Source organism: Patagioenas fasciata, chromosome 18 (assembly GCF_037038585.1).
Source record: "Patagioenas fasciata isolate bPatFas1 chromosome 18, bPatFas1.hap1, whole genome shotgun sequence".
NCBI lineage: Eukaryota > Metazoa > Chordata > Aves > Columbiformes > Columbidae > Patagioenas > Patagioenas fasciata.
In genome coordinates this window covers 7,386,629-7,406,304 of record NC_092537.1, presented here as the reverse complement: position 1 = coordinate 7,406,304, position 19,676 = coordinate 7,386,629, and the positions used below count along the sequence as shown (strand labels likewise).

At 50.8% G+C, this 19,676-nt stretch overlaps 1 protein-coding gene and 1 pseudogene across 14 annotated transcripts in view; one reads left to right on the top strand and one right to left on the bottom strand.

The window, feature by feature from the left end:
• Positions 1-6,207: 6,207 nt before the first annotated feature.
• LOC136109779 (GTP-binding protein Rhes pseudogene) lies at positions 6,208-8,065 on the top strand (annotated as a pseudogene).
• Positions 8,066-14,750: 6,685 nt separating this feature from the next.
• TNRC6C (trinucleotide repeat containing adaptor 6C) overlaps positions 14,751-19,676 on the bottom strand; it is a 281,325-nt gene continuing 276,399 nt past the window's right edge. For all 14 annotated transcript variants that reach the window (XM_071816681.1, XM_071816683.1, XM_071816687.1 and 11 more), the window contains one exon: positions 14,751-17,891. In XM_071816681.1, the coding sequence (XP_071672782.1) occupies positions 17,531-17,891 (361 nt within the window). In that variant the 3' untranslated portion in view covers positions 14,751-17,530. The remainder of the gene's footprint in view (positions 17,892-19,676) is intronic.

Sequence of the window (19,676 nt, the reverse complement as noted above, 5' to 3'; positions counted from 1 at the left end):
AGAGCCCCACGACAGCAGAGTCCAGCTGCAGGCAGCGAGGGGACGGTGCCATTTCACAGCTCTCCAGGCACCAGTTTGCACCCTGCAAAACGAGAACAACCTGGGGAAACCAGGAGAGCTCAAGGGCTGGGTGGATGCCAGGAGTTCGGGGAGCAGCACCGAGCTGGGGATGCAGGAGCTCAGCGGGATGGTGCCCCTGGGCTGAGCAGGGACATCTGCAGCTGATACTGACCGACAGAAAATATGTTTTAAAAATGAAATGTCCTGACAGGCTGCGGTTGTGCCGGAGCCCCCGGCACTGTCTGCAGAGCCGAGACAGCGGCGGCTCCAGCAGCGCTGTCAGGAGCTCTTATGGTGACAATGGCATTGGCGCAGGGGTGGCCGGGGAACAGGGATGAGGTTTCCTCCTTCAAAATCAAAAAGGGCCAGAGCAGCGGTTTTGGGTGAAGCCAGACCAAAATGCTGAGACTCAACAGCTGAAGGTCACAGCCAAGGAGCTGCCACCCTGGTCAGTGGTCCCCAAGCTCCCGGGATGCCAGGACAGGGGACACCCATCCCACACTGTGGGACCAGGCACATTCAGAGCGAACATCAAGTACCCTTGTAAAATGAATGGAAACCTCTTATTTTTTTTTGTTTTTAGCTTTGCTTTCTGCTAGATCCATCCTTTGCACATACCCTGAAGAGGAAGGAGGAGTTGGGCCATAAAGAGCTGGGACAACCCCATGGGTCACTTATGCCCCATGATGTAAAGGTTTATTTTATTATTTAAGTACAAGGGGTCACTGGGGAAAGGGTAGAGGACCATGGCACGAAAGGTCAAAGTGTCACGGCCATGCAGTCAGTGGGACTGGGCTCCCATGGGCAGTGACAGGCACCGTCACCAGGGGATGTTTACAATGTAACATTTTCATGCACTCTGAAAAAAAAATGATTAAAATTGCGGTTGGTTTTGAGGGCACGAGCGTCACGGCTGCTGCCTTTGCAGCGGGGCATGATGGAGAGCGCTGCTCGCATTAGGACACGGGTCAGGGCACGCACGGCTGCCAGCGCTGCTCGGGGACAGGAGCAGCTTGGGGTCCAAGGAGAGACGTGACAGTGGCTGCAGTGACAGCTGGGGAGAGGGGCTGTGTCCCCACCCGAGCCGCAGGAGCACCCTGGGTGGGTGAAGATAAGCAGGGGGTTTGCTCCAACTCCGTGGCAATGCCTGTAAAACCTGTGCTCCCATCCCCTGAGTCTGGGATCTTCGGCATCTCCCGACCTTGTGCTAATGCTGTGGATCCACTGAAGATCCCACCTCCCTTCTGACATTGCCACAAGGAACCACATGTCCACTCCTGGCTCCCCAAAGCCATCCCTTGGAGGTGCAAGGCTTTCTATAAGCTTCAGAGTAGCTCCTCTCTTCACTTCACACATTAGTTCTTTAGACAATGGCGGGACCCTATGCTGTATTTCAGAGGTGTTATTACCTAATTCTGCCATTTTTCTCCTGGAAATACCTTCCTTAGGCCAGATACCAGTCATCCAGAGCTGCACTGCCAGGCACGCCCCTGTCATTCCTGCCCTGGTGAATGCTTTCCACTTCGTGCCATTTCTTTTCATTCTTCTTTTCATCCTTTTTCCGTCTCCCTTCTGGGCCCCCTCCCTGCCCTTCCCCACACGCACCCCGAACCCAGGACAATCAGATTGGTCTTGTTTTGGGGCTTTCATGCCCCAAACTAACATCAGCCATGCATGGGGACGGTCACAGCATCCTCCCCATCCCCAACCCACCCACTTTATGGAGAAGGTTCAGCCCCACTCGGAGCACCGTGGAAGTAACCGGCTGCTCAGTATACCTTGTAACAGCCATCAGTTAACCAGCCAGTGGCTTTGTTGGCCCTCAAGGTGGATCAGCACTCTGTAAAGCCATGTGCTTGTGTGTAGAGAGGTTAAGGCACGTGCTGTGTCTGGGCTTCCCTCCTCAGTGCCACCGCAGCGGGCAAAATCGGGCAGAGCCGGGCATTGGGACCACTGGGACCACTGGGACCACTGCAGCTTGAAGGGGAAGGAGCCAGGCAGGACCCTGCTCCCACACGGCACCTCAGGGCTGCAGAGAGCCCAGCACCACGTAACTCATCTCCTGATGACTGAGAGTGTTGCTGCAGAGCATGTCACCCCATGTCACCTGGGGAAAAGCCATGTCGGTGGCCCACAGAGGAGGCTAATAATCCCAGCCAGGGTGAGATAAGAGATGATATAGAAACTCCTCCAAGCTTCAGAACAGCTGCACTAAATCCCTTTAGTCCTAAGCAAGACATTTGTTTACAGGGAGACTAGATTTTATTACCCTGTCTAGTACAGGCTGTCCGTGGCTCCCTGCCTGCCCCCCTGCAGCACCGGTGCTGGTCCCTCGGCTCCCTTAGCGGGGTTTGGGTCACGGTGGCTTTTCAAACCTGAGATGCCCTCTTTTGCTTGGGAGAGCATCTGGAGGACAAGCTGGGTAGCACCATGACAGGGACAGTGGCCCTTTGCCCCCATGTCTGAGAGCGGCTGCCACAGTTGTGACACCGGCGGCTGCACGTGTGACATTGCTTCCATGAGCCTGGCTGGGGCTGGATCAGTCCCATTCCCTGGGAAGGTCTCATCCCCTCAGGCAGGACATGGTATGAGGATGCCCTTGGTCCTCCCGAAGCGGCAGGTGATGCCAGCATGGATGATGCCAGCGGGGATCTTGTCTTGTCCCTCCTCCACCAGCACCAGGGAACCCCAAATCCAGCCCCTCTCTCCTTCCCTCACTATGAAAAACCTCAGCCCTCAGCTCTTGCAACCTTATAATTACAGCCTTTAATTAAGCCATTAACCCCATCTGGCATTGAAGTCACCAGGCAGACAGGGGGGTGAGTGCTGGGGTTGGCGTGACCCTCTCCAGGGCTGGTCACCCTCATGCGCCCCCTGAAATGGGGCTGAGCCATAGGCTTTCCCTGCTGGGGGTGGCACGTACCCCCCAGCACCCCCGGGAACAGGATCTGTCGGGTGACAGGTTGTTCCAGACAGGCAGCATGGAGCTCACGTATGGCTGATCCATCTATGCATCGCACTGGGGGGGCTGCGGCTCCCCTTCAAAGTGGGGGTGGAAGCTGTAGCGGTTCAGATTTCTCCTCTCACCTGTCGCTAAATCAAAGGCCATTTGGATTTAATCTCTGGGAGAGGCAGGTTTAACCCTCTCCTGTGTGTCCCCACGCTGGGGTGAGGACCTACCTCACCGACCTTGGGTACAGGGACAGACAGACAGACAGACAGACAGACAGAGACAGTCAGACAGACAGCTGCCTCCTGCCCTCTCTCAGTTTTGCCTGGTCTCCCATCCAAAGCTCATTCTGGGCAGGAGAAGCGATGTTTCACCCCAGAGGCTGTTGCCCACCCACCCACCACCTGTGGTGATGGGCAGCAGCTGGGGACACGCTGATGATGCAGCTGGGGACACGCTGCTCAGCAGAGACAGTCTTGTGGGGGTTTCTCATTACTGACGGCTTCCTGCTCACCTCCCCAGCTGAACGCCAGGAAGCCCTGCTGAAAATGCAGCCGCTCTCACGTACACTGTGAATTTAACCATGGGCAGGAACAGGAGGCACAAGGGATGGCGTGGGAGCATCCTGTGGCACAGCCTCTGTGTCCTGGGATGGGGGGCAAAGGGACAGGGTGCTGGGGCACTGGGCACCCCATCGCAGGAGGGAGCGATGTACCAGCTCCATCAGGTTCCAGAAGCTGGCTCAGACTCATGGAAACACGTCACGGTGCTGCAGACTATTTGCCACCACATTTATATCAATGCTTCACTGGCCGCGAGCAATGGGCAAGGCACACGGCTCCTGTCAGCTGGGAAAGCGCTTCACCCTCTGTGATCTGCTCACTGGGCAGCGCAGGTTACTGGGGCACCGTGTCCGGGACTGGAGCGACGCCCAGTACCAGCTGCTCCAGTGCCAAGCTGGAGAACATTGCTGCTGGCTGCCTCTGAACTGTGACCACTGAGCTCCCGCAGAACACATCCCTGCCAACCCAAACCGTTCTGTGATTCTGCGAGTGTCCCCATCTCTGAGTGCCCACAAAGGTCCTGTGAATCTCTCCGTAGGGGAAACACAGGCTTCAATTATTACTTTTTTTATAATACCTGACCCAAGCTGGCTGGCCAAACCATCCCTGCAAAGTACAGTATTAACGTACAACATCCTGGACACAAAAGGCTGCAATGGAAAACAAGTCACTATATTTGCACACAGTCCCCCCACGCTTTGCTTTCCCCGCTGTCAGTGGACATAAGCTAATATGGAACAAGATATTCATGCAAAAGGCCTTTGGAAATATTCATTGCTCATCTCTTAACAAGATTACCCCTGAAATCCTCCATTGCTCTGAGGGAGATTTAAAACCTTTCAGGCTCTTGGTAACCATAGCAGCACAGATGTAAAAAAGCAAAGGGGAGACAACTGATGTGAAAAATCATTGGGGATGTACAGGCAGGCTCTGTGCGACCGCAGCACCAAGGCAGGGCAGGTTCTTGCCTACAGCACGTTTCTTTGTCTAACAAGACCAGGGCTGGCAGTCCACCCTGGCCAGACCACACAGGACATGTCCATGCTTTGCAAAAATGACTCAGACTTGCAGTTGCAGACACTTGTATGATGTGGGTCCCACAGCACCAGGGTCACTTTCTTTGCGACAATTTGGGACACTTTCTATAGCTGGTGATGCTCCTCAAGGTTTCTCAGTGAGTCCTTTAGCTCACAGCAACTTCCCCACAGGATGCCAGCAATAATGGGGATGGTTTAGTCCCAGGATGGAGCATTTGAGGACTGGGGTTCCCATTCCCTCCTGCCACGGTTTCCTCCTTCACCTTGGGCACCACTTCTGCACCTATAAGAGAGAGATAGACTGGTTGAATATTGTGACGTTGAACAGACCCATGTTTTGAGGTCCTTTGAAACAAAATTTTGGGAAATCAAGCAGTGGCAAGGGGATCGCACAGCTCCAGGCACCTCCCGAGAGCTGGCTGAGCCCTGCAGAGCTTTGCCCAAGTCGGCTGGGATCAACCACGGGAAACAGGTTCATCTCCTCTCTTGAAAACCCCTGTCACTATGGCTATCTATCTAAGCAAAATGAAGCATTAAAGAATTCCTTTCTAATTAGAAAAAAACACAAAGCTTTTCGGCCTTCCACATCTTCCCAAGCTGCTCACCCACCCCTTCTCCTGGGTTTGGCCTGTCAAGGTCCTATGGCTGTGCCATCACATCTTCTGCACCACCAGCTCCTTCTGAGCATCACGGCTCAGGCCTTGGCTCCTTTGGGCTCTCCTCACGGCACAGCAAGGGCTCCACTTGCGCCAGGGAAGGTGACTCATGGGATGGTGCAAAACTGCTGCACTGGGTAGTTTTTGGACACCAGTGCCAGTCCTGTTTGGGACCCAACCTTGTCCTGCTCCCCGGGCAGGTTGAGCCAAGGAGAGGACGCTGCTCGTTCCGATGCAACCTCTTGGCTCTTCTCATGATAGGATCAGACAGGGAAGGCTCTTAATATGGCTGAAACGTTAACTGGGGAATTACAAGGCAGGAATAATTCTTGTGAAAAGGGCTTTTGAAATCCACAAATCCAGCCAGAACTAAACACAGAAACTACAGAAAGGAAACCAACTGCATTAAAACTACAAAAACCAGTCCAAAGCCAGAAAAAAATACATAACCAAATTGAGCATAAAGACTTATTTTACTTTCAAGCAAGTTCCCTTTCTATTTGAATTTTGCATAAATCAGCTTCTGAAACAACTGTAGCATGAAACGGGGAAGGTAATGGCTGAGCACACACACCCAGACGGGGTGACCTGCAGCTCTACCGGCAAACGCGCTGCCCGTCCCCACGGAGCTGGGACCGACACGCATCCCGCCTCGCACCCCATAAACCAACCAGCCCATCGGGGCCCCAGTCCCGCCGAAGCCGGGTCAGTGCCAGCGGTCCTGCCTGTTGGCATCCGCCCATGGAGATCGCGATCGCTTTCAGGGAGAGCTCATTTTCCCCTCTGGTTAAATATTCTACAAAATCAAAGAATAACGGACAGCTGAACGTGGAGATTATGACATATGCGTTTCAGAGAGCTCTTATCTTCCCCCTCAGGTCAAATATTTCATAGGTTTACAGAAGAGTTGGGCACATCTGCAGCAACCCCATCTGCAAACACGTTCCCAGCCCCAGACAAGCGCAAGAAAATGATGTGGGTGACACCAACCCCTTCCATGAGCCACCCAATGGGCGGGGGACCCCCCACCGAGCCCATGCCAAGAAACACACATTAATCTCCCGGGGGGGATGAAAGGGCAGGACGGCTGGCGCAGCGCGAGGGCTGGGATGCTGCCGGCTCCCCGGCAGCGCTGGGCGATGCGAGCGCGATGTGCGCTGTAGCGCGGTGCTCTCCGGCCGCTTTCCAGCACCGAGCTCCGCGGATTGGCCCGGAGCACCCCGCTCTCCTCCCTCCCTGCCCTCCCTCCTCCAGCACCCTCCAACCCGCAGAGATTGGACAGCCTGGTGCCACATGGCAGGGGAACCAGGATAAAAGATGAGCTGGACTTGGGGAATGTAGCGTCCGCGGCAGAACAGCCGGCTGAAGTTCGCAGGGAGGTGGCACCAAACTTCCCCGGCTGCATCGAGCCGGCGCAGAGGAGGACAGACACAAACAGACAAACAGACGGACACCGGGGCTGTGGCCACCCAGGGACACTGCGGAGAATCCCGTCCCCTCTGCGCCCAGCCATGTCCTTGGTGGTGAAGGAGAAGAACCACGTACGGTTGGTCTTCTTGGGTGCTGCCGGCGTGGGCAAGACGTCGCTCATCCGCCGGTTCCTGATGGACACCTTCGAGCCCAAGCACCGGCGCACGGTGGAGGAGCTGCACAGCAAGGAGTACGAGGTGAGCGGGGCCACGGTCAAGGTGGAAATCCTGGACACCAGCGGCAGCTACTCCTTCCCGGCCATGAGGAAGCTCTCGATCCAGAACAGCGATGCTTTTGCCTTGGTCTACGCCGTAGATGATGCCGAGTCCTTCGAGAGCGTCAAGAGCCTGCGGGAGGAGATCCTGGAGGTGAAGGAAGACAAGTTCCCTCCCATCGTGGTGGTCGGCAACAAGGCGGAGAGCGGCAGCGAGCGGCAGGTGCTGGCGGAGGACGCCCTGTCGCTGGTGGAGCTGGACTGGAACAGCCGCTTCGTGGAGACGTCGGCCAAGGACAACGAGAACGTCCTGGAGGTCTTCAGGGAGCTGCTGCAGCAAGCCAACCTGCCCAGCCGGCTCAGCCCCGCGCTCTGCAAGAGGAGGGAGACACTGCCCAAGGAGCAGGGGCTGAGGCCGCCCATGAACAAGACCAACAGCTGCTCGGTGTGCTGAGCCGGCCGCCCGGGGCTGAGGGGAAGGCGCCGGCAGCACCGGCACCGGCTGGAAATTCAGGTGGGCTGGGTGGGGAGAGGCGCCGCCTCGGCCAAAACCAACCCTGCTGCCTCCCACCCTTTCCCTCCTCTTCCTCACCCAGCCCACCGGGACCGGGGAGAATTGGAAATAGCAAGGAGGAGGGACCTGGAAGGGATGCCGGTCACCAAAAGGGAGCGGGGAGAGGGTGAGATCCCAAAAAGGTGGGAGGAGTGCCGGGGACACCGCGGTCGGTCAGCCAGCACCGTGTGTGTGCGCCGTGCAAGCTTGCAGGCTGGCAGCAGGCAGGCAGCTCCTCCTGTGCTCGGAAAGGCGGACAAACAACAGGTCTTTGCTACCCCCATCAGAAGGTAATTGCAGGCACCCGTGCAGCTGCATCCACCCACCGGTGCCCCTCTCCCGGGTCTCCTTTGGGTCCTGTGTCACCTCGCCCCGAGCACTTGCACGTACAACCTCCTGGTGTGGCTACAACAGACCCAGTGTCCAAAGTAGTTTTGATTTTGTACCTTGGGTATGCACGTAGAGCATGCGATAGGGCAGTCTGTGCATCTCTTCAGTTTTCTCTTTTCTATTTTTGTGGGTTTTTTAAGCATACCCAATAAACCTGTTGTTGCAAAGTGGAGCTGGGAAACGTCTGGGTTTCTTTCTCCTGTACTTCAATTGTTGCAGTGCCTGATAATCAGTGTTTTATGCCTAGACCCCTTATCACTGCCTTTGCTTTATCTCCTCTATGCTCCATCCTTATCCAGAGTATCCCAGTACAGGCGAAGCCTCCCCAGCTCTCCAGCATCCCCTGTCTGTGTCAGGACATCTGGTGTTGTTACGATTTCCCTGACAATTTAACCGCTGAAGTTTTTACCACGCATCAGTAACTAAAAATAAACGTCCAAGTACAGAAAAGAACAGCAGCCATTAAAAGACAGCTGATCCACTGAAATAAAAACCATAAACACATTAAAAGGAGATAAAAAAGGAGTGGGAGAAGAGCACAGAAGGGCAGCATTTACCGTGCTTTAGCATGCACTGCACTGATTTACTCTGCCCTCGCACAGCCCACCCTTGCTGTAACAAGCATTTAACCTGCTCGGCAGCCACACAAGCACAATAAATAAAGATACTAAAGCTTGGTGGATTAAAGAACTACCCACCCTGGTTCAGACCCAAAGGACCTGGGCAATTTGGCAGCCCCGGCTTTCAGAAGCCCAGCCCTACAGTGTGGCCTGAGATATGGGTGTATAACTTCTGTTTGGCTTCTGTTTTAGCAGAAAAATGCAGCTCAGGGCATTCCTGGGGTAGCTGGGTTGTGCACAGTTGGTAAAGCCCAGCTGAGGGCTGGAGCTGGGTCTCTTTACCGTGTGATGTGGTGAAGAACTATAAACACCTGCAGCTCATTTCCTTTCAACAAGCAGCAACAAGTGAAACTGCTTTTCTTACCCAGACACAGCTCACAGCTCCTGAACACAGAATATCTGCAGCCGAGCCCGGGGAACAGCCGGGGAGTGCAGCCGGAGCGCGTGATACACGGAGCTGTGTACAAGGGCTTGGCCAGAGCTGTCCCTGCAAACATCCCACAGGGACACACCTAACGAGAGGAGCAAACTTCACTTTCCTTCTGCATCCCCCCAGGAGGAGAGGGCAGCTGGGGCAGACGCTTCAGGCCAGAGCCTCTGGGAGAGCCAGGGGAGAGCAGGATCCATGCAAACACCCATCCCGGTCCCCCTGGCTCAGCTCTGCCCCGAAGCGCTCAGTTGTCCCCAGCAGAGCTCTGGGGACAGAGGGTTTACCTGTAACCCCAGGCACTGGCAGCCTGGGACACTTCTCTGGGTTAGTGGAACAGCAGATGAGGGGGCTCCCACCTACAGAGCAGCTGCGCAAAGCGCACGGGAGATGCAGCATGTGGAGGGGAAGGTGCCCGTGACCATGGTCCTGGGGCAACCAGCACCATCATCTCCCTTGGCTGTGTGCCCAAGGCTGCTGTAATGCCCCAGTGAGCCAGCGGGACAAGGTCATGGGGCTCCCTGCCAGCATGGGGTGACCAAGTCGTTGTGTAAATCACAACCCCTCGGAAGCAGCGAGGTCTGTGCCGGGACACCCACTGCATCTCAGTGCTGCCCCGGCTGGTGCTGACGTCTCTGCTGCTGCTTTCCTACCAAAAAGCCCCACATTGCAGTGAACTTGACCCATCCACGTGCAGAACCAAGGGCTGCTCTTTCCATCCCCAAAATATCAGAAAGATCCTCAACATCTTCCCATCGCAACTCCTTCCTTCCTTCCTTCCTTCCTTCCTTCCTTCCTTCCTTCCTTCCTTCCTTCCTTCCTTCCTTCCTTCCTTCCTTCCTTCCTTCCTTCCTTCCTTCCTTCCTTCCTTCCTTCCTTCCTTCCTTCCTTCCTTCCTTCCTTCCTTCCTTCCTTCCTTCCTTCCTTCCTTCCTCCTTCCCTCTGCCTCCCCTTCTCCCCATTCAGACCATTAACTCCACACTTGCCTCCCGAGCAGACACCACCTTGTTCTGTGCTTGACCACACCGCCCCGCAGAGAAGAGCTCTGAGTGATCCCTCCTGTCCTGTTCCCCATCACGTAGCTCACCCCATCAAACCGCCGCAAGGTGCTCCCGCTTCATTTGTGTACACAAACAGTCAGGGAGAACCAAGACGCCGCCTGCGAGAGCTGCACCCCAGTGACAGCCGGGGGGGACATCAGCTGCGAGCCCCCGCTGTGACTAATTGGTGCTGGCTGCTGCAGTTTGCTCAGGTCCTGATTGATGGAAAGCCGCGGCACAAACACTTAAACCAAGGACACCAAACGAGAAAGCAAATCATTTTAAAACTAAAAGCGGCACTTCTCATTGGGGATATAATTAGCTGTATTTGTCTTTAGGGCCTTTCACTAAGCGAGGCTCAGCACCGGGGAAAACAAGTTGACGTGCTCAGCGCTCTGGAAAAAGCAAACCTGCCGCCCCCGTGTCACCTGAGCCCCATTGGGGTTCTCCTGGCGGGTCCCATCCTGCAGCGTGGCTGGGATCCCACCGCACAGCAGTTCTGCAGAGCAGCCCCTCGCAAACACCGCTTGCTCAGTTTGCGCTCTGTGGTGTAACAGCCTTCCAGCAATGCAGAAAGCCTCCTTCAAAATTCAACCTGAAGTTGCTTCCAAGCAAGGAATTTTAATAAAATAAATGGCTCAATTCAAGTCGCTTTTGGGAGGAGACCCTCCACTCGTTGTACCCATGGCACACACCACGTCAGGGCTGCAAACAGGTGGTAGGAGAGTGTCAAAGCCCTTTCCAAGGAGCCTGGTGGGTGCAGGCAGTGCTGGGTGCAGGTATCATACAATCACAGAATCATTTTGGTTGGAAAACACTCTCAAGATCAAGTCCAACCGTTAACCCACCCCTGGCACTGCCCCATGTCCCTGAGAACCTCATCTCCGTCTGTCCAGCCCTCCAGGGATGGTGACTCCAGCACTGCCCTGGGCAGCCTGTTCCAATGCCCCACAGCCCTTTGGGGAAGAAATTGTTCCCCAGATCCAACCTCAACTTCCCCTGGTGCAACTTGAGGCCATTTCCTCTGGTCCTGGCGCTTGTTCCTGGGGAGCAGAGCCCGACCCCCCCTGGCTCCAAGCTCCTTTCAGGCAGTTCAGAGATCAGAAGGTCTCCCCTCAGCTCCTGTTCTCCAGCTGAATCCCCCAGGTCCCTCAGCCGCTCCCATCACACTTGCGCTCCAGTCCCTCACCAGCTCCATTCCCTTCTCTCAACTCGCTCCAGCACCTCAAGGGTGAGGTTTGGCCTCCCCAGTGACCAGCACAGGGCTCGGTCCCTCCTGGTCCCGCTGGCCACACGTTGCTGATGCAGCCCCAGGGCTCGGACCGCGCTCCCTTTCCCGGGCCGGGGGGTCGGGCCGGGGCTGCTCCCCCGGCCGGTGCTGAGAGCAATTCCCTGCCACCACCTCGTGGGGAAAACTGCGAATTACAGCCGAGGACATTTTGTGAAAGGAGAGCGCGTCCTCCCATTTCCTGCCGCAAGGAGGGCTGGAACGTTTGAAAAAGCGGTTTAAGAGGGGGGGGACCCACCTGTTTTACGGGACGGGAGGGACAGACGGGGTGAGCATTGCTTCTGCTCCTCAGGGCTGCCCGAATAACGCGCTTTGTTTTGACCTGATGCACAACAAAAGCACGGGAACATGGACACGACCAGCGAATACTTGTTTTGAGCGCTATCCAAGTGACTGAGCATTGCTTGTGCAAATGATTCTGCAAACAGGACTTGCCCGGGTTTTCGGTAGAGTGTGCAGCTTTTTCTGGGAAGAAATTTCATTAAATGGAAGTGTGTATATGAGAAAAACGGTACCGTGTAATGCTTGGCAAGTGCACGTAAGTCAGCGTAAGTATTACTCTTCCTATGAAGCCCATGGGGCACCCAGAGCTCGCCTGCACCCACATAACCACCCGCCCCTCCAGATTTCTTCCAGAGACAGAACAGATTGCGAGGGCTCAGGGATCTGCAGGCTGCAGGACTTGGAGCATTCGCCAAGAGGATTTGCAGTACTTTGCCTTTTAATTGACAGCTCAACTGATGGTACAAGCATGCAGAGCTTTGCTTAGTGGTACAAAGGGTTTTCAAAATCAAAAGCCTCTGTTTAGGAGCCTGAACAAGTCCGCAAACCCCTGAGGACTCAGGGCGGACTGCAGGCAGGTAGCAGGTGGGGGGATTCCGCACCGAGCAGCGTCACAGCTCATTCAGGTCAAGCCACCTTTACTAATAATTGTATTTTATTGAAAGCAAAGCAATCTTCCTGCTTATTGTGTTTGATAACATTTTAATAACCCTGAAATCATGACTGCACTGGGACCACGTTTTCATCAGAGAAAATGTACAAGCAACTCGTTTCCAATGCATCCGACAGTAAAAGCCAAAACAAACACCGGTGGCACACACAAAGTGTCATATTCGTTTTTCTAATGAAACACTTTTCATTAGAGAGAAGCAAACGGTGGGAGCGCGAGGGGTTTTCGACCGGTCAGCCCGACCGTCTTTGCAGGGGCTGGTGGAGGATGGAGCCTGGCAAACGTTAACCTGAGAGATGGGGCATCCACTGAGGACGCCTGAGCCCACTAGAACATGGGCACGCGAGTCCGTCCTCCCTCAGGAAAGCTACAGCGGGGATGGGTACGGGGGGTGCCTCCCGAATTGCAGACGGGTGTCAGGCGAAGGGACCCCGTGGGCAGGAGGGGACACGAGGGCAGTGCTGGGGCTGCTGCGGCGGGTGTTAAGGTTTCACGAGTGCGTTGCCGCTGTCGAAGCGACGCGAGGACCTGGGTGGAACAGTCCGAGAGACCTGCAGGGAGTGGAAATGGTCCTGTGCGGTCCGTGGTCTCCTTCAGCTTCCCGCTAAGAGAACACCGTGAATCACAGATGTTTCCAGACAATTCCGGGGCTGCTGCTCACCCTGGGGTTCGGGGGTACGCCGGACATCCACATGGTTTACAGACACAGTTCTTCTTGAGCTCGATATCAGATTTCTCTGACCTCCCCTTCCTGAAACTGGCTAACGCAGGACTTGAGCAGAGATGGCGCATTCAGCATCAACACCGCGATACGATTAGTGCACCTGGCACCTGTACAACAGAGAACTCCGGCAGACACTGAGCAGCAGTTCATACACCGCGTCAGGATCTGACCCTGCGGCAGTCGCTGGTCCGAAATCACAGGCATCCTCCACACTATAGCTGAACCCAAACCCTTAAGGGTTTTTCAATTCCATTTTCCAGACTCTTTAACTCCAATAATTCTTGACATATACAGATATCCATATATATTTTTTGAGTTAAAATGCTCCTTCACACACACAATCATATATTGAATTAGCAAGAACAATAATATATTATTGGAGCAGAACAGAACTATCTGCTCCGCCAGTGCCACCCACAGACTGGACAAGTGACTGAGAAGAAGTTTGACAGTTTCAGACCACTAAGGAAAGAGAAACTCTCTTGGCCTGAAGACAGGGGAGCCATGCAGTGAAAGCGTGATGGAGGATACGGGAAATGGCATATACAGAACACACCTTGCTAAAAATGTTGTCTTGTAAAGATTCTGGAGCCATAAGGTGAATCCTCATCATCAGGAGCTCTCTTTACAATTTCAGAAGTATCGGACAGCGTTAAAGTAGAAAAGAGTATGACACTGAAAATGAGAAGAGCTATGCAAACACCAAAAGGCTGATTTTGGCCAAAAGCTGGAATTCTTTTAATACACCAAGGTGGATACTAAATTTTAGGAGTGCATCTGATTTACTAAAAGCCACCTCAGCCAACCTCAGGAAAGACGAAAGCTCTCGTTAGCTAAAGCATCCGGCGCTGTAATGGACTTCGACATCTCAGCAACCACAACCCGGGAAGCAGCTCACAGTGAAAAACCAGCGTGGCAACGGCTGAGCAACTTCGGGGCGATACTGAGAATTTAGAACAGGCTTCTGACTGGGTATCGTAGCAATTTAGGTAACAGAAGTCACCCCAAGTCTAGATTGGATGATTTTTAACGGTATTGTATCAGCCAGCAAACTCTCAAGAGTCTTGAGGTCCCCCCGCCCCATGGGCGTTATTGAGCTCCCAGTTTGTGGCGCAGCAACCAGTAATCCCAGTGAGGGCAGGCGGGTTTGGGCCCAGCAGGTGAGGCTGTGAACAGCTTTGTTATCACTCCAGTTCTTCACCTTAGGGGCTTTTTGCCTTCTCAGATGAATTAGCAGAGAACACAAGCTCCTTCACACACAAAAAAGGGAGATGGAGCAAGTTTGGGTCCCTCCCCAAACCTGTGATTCGCCTCCTAACGTGAACACCTGAACTTCAAAACCTGAAAGGCCAAACATTTTGGTGTTTCTAACCTATTTTATTGATGGGCTGTTTGCCCGACTCATAAAATAGAGTGGAATTGGCTTTTTAGAGCCAGAGACATCCAGGTCCAGAAAGCAGAAGGCCAGAGGGTGATTGAATGGTGGCTCTGGCAAGGAGCCATCAGCCTCATGGTATTGATAGATGTTAACAATTCACCTACTATAGACATGAATAAACGAGAAGAACGTAATTCTAACAACAAAACATAAAGGATTACTGGTTTTGATATCATATCCTGGCTGTGATATGCAACATGTTGGTGGCACAAACTGATGAGAAACCGATCAAGCGGGATAAGGAGCGACCCACCTTGTACACTGGATTATTAACACTGAAAGGGTTAAACTTCTTCCATGAAACACCTCGACACATTTAACAATATATATATACTTTAGTATCCCCTGCATAAAAAGAAAAATACACATTATTTGAACAGCCAAGAAAAAACTGCAATTTATTAAGTTTCAAAGAATCTTCGTACTCTTGAAAGCAACTTTCGGTGCATGTTCTTGAACAATCACATTCTATGAGGAGAATAAACATTAAAAGCCACAATTGTTTTTGTTTTAATCTCAGAGTTACAGACATCTTGAATCCAAAAAGGCAAAACCAAAAGAAAAGCCTCAAAACAAACCCACCCGCCACCCCCCAACCCCTTCAACAGAAATTTTCATTCCCAATTTTAAAATATCAGGAGTTTTCCTACAACTCAATGCTAAACTTCAGCATGGAAAACTGTATGTAAACACGCACATACACACATATTTTATATAAGTGTGTGTGTGTATATATATATAAAATATATATGTAGGAGGCGTGTAATGGCAATGAGATGCAATTACTCTGAGAAGGTTACTCAGCTAAATACACTACTGAAACTTGAGAAACAAAACAAGTCTTGAACCCAGTTTGTGCATAGTTCATGATCCTCTATAAAACCAGCTTTTGTTAATTTGCAATCTTGCAGGACCCTTTAAATCTGATAAAACCATTAAAAAGCTAATCTTCCAAAAAAAAAAAAAAGGAAAGAAAAGAAAAAAAATAAAGAAAAAAACAAAGTAATGCACAAGTTTCCTGATCCAAGCAGGCAGGGAGCACAACGTTCATATAATTTTAAAACATACATGAAGTGTATGTTATTCCATTGTCTTTCTTCCTTTCAAAACAATCAAAAACATTGATCTTTTTTTTTTTTAAACATAAAGCGATTTTTTTAATATATAAAGCACTCTTCAAACATCTATTTCTTTTGAGTCCATTATTTGGTAAATATGTAACTGCTACACATTAGATTAGGTATTTTCTTCTTTCTTACTGTCTTTTTTTTTTATTTTATTTTGTTTTTTTTAATAATATCTTCAGTGCTAGGAGTTGGGTTTTTTAAAAATACATGAAATGGTGTGGAGTTGCTCCTCGGGAAACCCGGCTTTCCTGAGACATCTTCCACCATGTGCAAGATAGTGATCACAAAGTGTTCGCCACTTCGACGAAGAGGAGGAGAACAACAACAAAAAGAGTACACAGCAATGGCCAAAGAAAAGGAGAATACAACAACACTGTTCAATCCCAGAGCTCTGAAGTAGCATATCTTCATTCTGAAAATAAGTTTTCTTTACGATGGAAGTCTCTTTTTTTTTGTCTTTTTTTTTTTTAATTTTTAATTCCTTTTTTATTTTAAAGTTTGAAGGAGAAAAAAAAGGTCTGTAAACAGGTGGGAGCCAAAACTCCTGGCTCCTCCAAAAGCAGTCAAAACCTATGTCCAAGTGCTTGTTTCTGTTCCTGCTTGCAGGGGAACTATCCGCTCTTTACAATTATCTATGGCCACAGTTCAACAAGAGTTATTTTTGTTTTTAAACTTTATACTCCGAATGGAAAAATGGTGCAATACTCCGGTAATAATCTTCTTGCATTAGTCCACAATAAAAAGCCGCTAAAGGTAGATATACATATTATTCTCCAGAGATACACACTGTAATTTTTAAAATGCGATAAGAGTCCTTGAGTAAACATTTACACGTGAATTGTCGCCGGCCCCTTCTATCAGTTTCTTTTTGTTTTCTTTTTAACGTCATAGGATTAGCTACAAGAAGGGCTGCGGACACTCAGTGCAAAGTTAGAAGCTAATAACAATTAAACATTTGACCAATGAGCAAATCAAAAGCATATACTGAATAAAAGGAAAATACTTCACGCTTGTAGTTAAACCACACGTGGGCGCACACACACACACACACACACACACACACACACACACACACACACACACACGCTCACACACACACCTTTCCCAACGAAAACGTATAGTCCGAACTTTAAAAAAACTTCTTCGAGCCTGTTTTTTGTGTACTGATGCTGACCTGGAAGTGTAATAATTAGACTTAGAAAGTGTTCACATTTTGTCGTTGGCCTGCTGGATTCAAGTATTTGCATGTTGATATGTTGTTTTTTTTTTTTTTTAATATTTTTTGTCATTTTTCCTTTTTTTTTTTTTTAGTTTTTTTTTGAACTTTTTCTTTTTTTTGGGATTTAAAAAAATGACATGAAAAAGTAATGAAACAAGGGTAATGTGCATAGGCAGATCCATGGGAGTAGTGGACACAGAGATACCCCGCCCTGCCCTCCCTCCCCCGCTCAACCTGTACAGTCAAGAGTTTCCATCCAGATTCGTCACTTTTCTGTACCAATGGTAAATATCTCACTTCACCCTTTCTGATTATTGGGTCCGCCTCTGGTAATGTGCATAATAGTCACAGGCTCATTTTTAATAGGCTTTCATTTCCCCTTCCCCCCGCCCCCCGCCCCCAAGTTGATAAAATAACCCTTTCCAGCCCAAATTCTGAAAAGTGCCCTTCATGATAGACCTATTCTAAGCAGCTTTTATACTTGGTTTTTAAAATCACCATACAAACATAAAAAGACAACATAAAACAAAAAGCCATGAAAAAAAAAACAACAACAAAACCTGTCATTAGCATGTGACACTGACCAAGAGTAGCCCATACTGTTTCATGAACAGTTCACAAGGACTTCTGCAGTTTCATTTTTGATACTGGACAGAGGTACTAAAAAAAAGGGCTGCCAGTCTGATGGGTTAAAGCTGGATTTCTTCATCAAGCCCAGGACTGGAAAGGGTTACAATTTTTATTTTCCTTTAGTGCTGATGATTGTTATTTCCATTTTGTTTCTCTCTTTTGTGTTTTTTTCCTAGATGGACTCCCCGCTGAGAAGATCACCCGGAAGAAGAGTATTCAGAGGTGTGGGGCTGCCGATAACTCTGCCGTCATCGGTGCTGGGGGGTCCCCAGAGGCTGCTGGAGTACTGGGGGACCCCTCCCCACAGCAGGTCGCTGCTCCCCTTGCCCCCCAGGCAGGGTGGGTTCCAGTGCCCGGCGTCGCTGCGCACCAAAGCGTGGGAGCTGCTGGAAGAGCCCAGGCGGGTCTGGCCGGTGCCACTGTTGGATTGCCAGCTGGAGGTGGGCGGCAGCGCCTGGCCCTGCGCTAGGAAACGGTTCACTTCTTCTTCGCCAGCAAACTCGGCCAGGATGGTAGTGTTTCCCAGGACACACCTGTGGAGAAAAGCAAAAGGCGCAGCGGCATGAAACATGGGGCACAAAGGGTGTTTTTTTGGGAATATCTGACGTGAATGTGATTGTGCCACCGTGCTTGGCACTGGTGAGGCCACACTCTGAATACTGTGTAAAGTTTTGGGCCCTTCGTCATTAAAAAGAACATTGAAATACTAGGGAGGGCGCAGAGGAGGGAACAGAGCTGGGGAGGGGCTGGAGCACCAGTGTGATGGGAGCAACTGAGGGACCTGGGCTGTTCATCCTGGAGAACAGAAGCTGAGGGGAGACCTTCTGATCTCTGAACTGCCTGAAAGGAGCTTGAAGCCGGGGGGGGTCGGGCTCTGCTCCCCAGGAACAAGCGCCAGGACCAGAGGAAATGGCCTCAAGTTGTGCCAGGGGAGGTTGAGGTTGGATGTGGGCAACAATTTCTTCCCCAAAGGGCTGTGGGGCATTGGAACAGGCTGCCCAGGGCAGTGCTGGAGTCACCATCCCTGGGGGGGTTTAAAAGGCATCTAGACGAGGTTCTCAGGGACATGGGCCAGTGCTAGAGTTGGGTTAGGTTATGGTTGGACTCAATGATCCTGAGGGTCTCTTCCAACTGAAATGATTCTATGATTCTGTTAATCTAAATCCATGTTCCCCCAAGTTGAATATGAGATGAAGAGTTATGCCAATCACTGCTCCTCCTAATTAACAGAGCAAAAAATCCCACACAAGCAGAGGTGGAGAGTGTGAGCAAACTGTTCTTGGATCAGATGGGATCTGGGACTGTTGGCTCTGAGATGTATTTTCCAGTGATCAACTCCATGTAAACATTTATCTGTGAAACAGATAGTGGCCGATATCCCTTGGCACTCTAACACTGGCTTCCACAAATCCTGTTGTATTTTACATTGTCACCCTGCCAGCAAACCAAACAAACATATATTAATAGCTCAAGCCTTTTCATTCAGAAAGGGCTGTCTTATCCTTGCCAGCGTGTAACAACAGTTGTGCTACAACCCATTAAAAACCAACTGAAACAGAGGCCTTCCAGACCACTGATAATGTAAGGATGCCGCCGTGTACATATTTGAAATAAGCACTTATGTTTAAACTCACATATTAGTTTTGCCTTTGGCATTATTTCTTTTATCTGATCTCCACACCTAAGGTGATGTAACTAAGAAGGGTCAATTTTTCATCTCCAATTGTTCTGGATGCTATTTTGTAGTATTTAATTAAGGAATATTCAACACTTAAAGAAACAATATGGTCATTAACATAATAATTATTACTACAGTTTCTGTTAATCAGGTTCATAATGGGAACACAGCTGCAACTTTACATATGGAGTAACCACTGCTCCTAAACTTCTAAGTACAGGAAGGTAATCAGGCCAGTAGTACAGCTGGCCCCAAATGACTTGTCTGCTATGATCAGTATTTTCACTATACTCATCCTATAACCTATAAAGAAAATTGCTTTCCAACTATAAAGACCTAAGTATTCTTCTGAAATATCAGCCTCTATTCTTAGTCCTCCCTCATGTCACTAATTTTATCACTAAAATTCTCCAGCTCTTGTGTAGTACGCCAGTTAGTCCCATTCAGCAATGATTTAGAGGAGGGAATAGAGTGCACTATCAGCAAGTTTGCTGAGGACACCAAGCTGGGAGGAGAGGCTGACACGCCAGAGGCTGTGCTGCCATCCAGAGACCTGGACAGGCTGGAGAGTTGGGCAGGGAAAAATTGAATGAAATAGAACAAGGGCAAGTGTAGAGTCTTGAATCTGGGTAGGAACAAC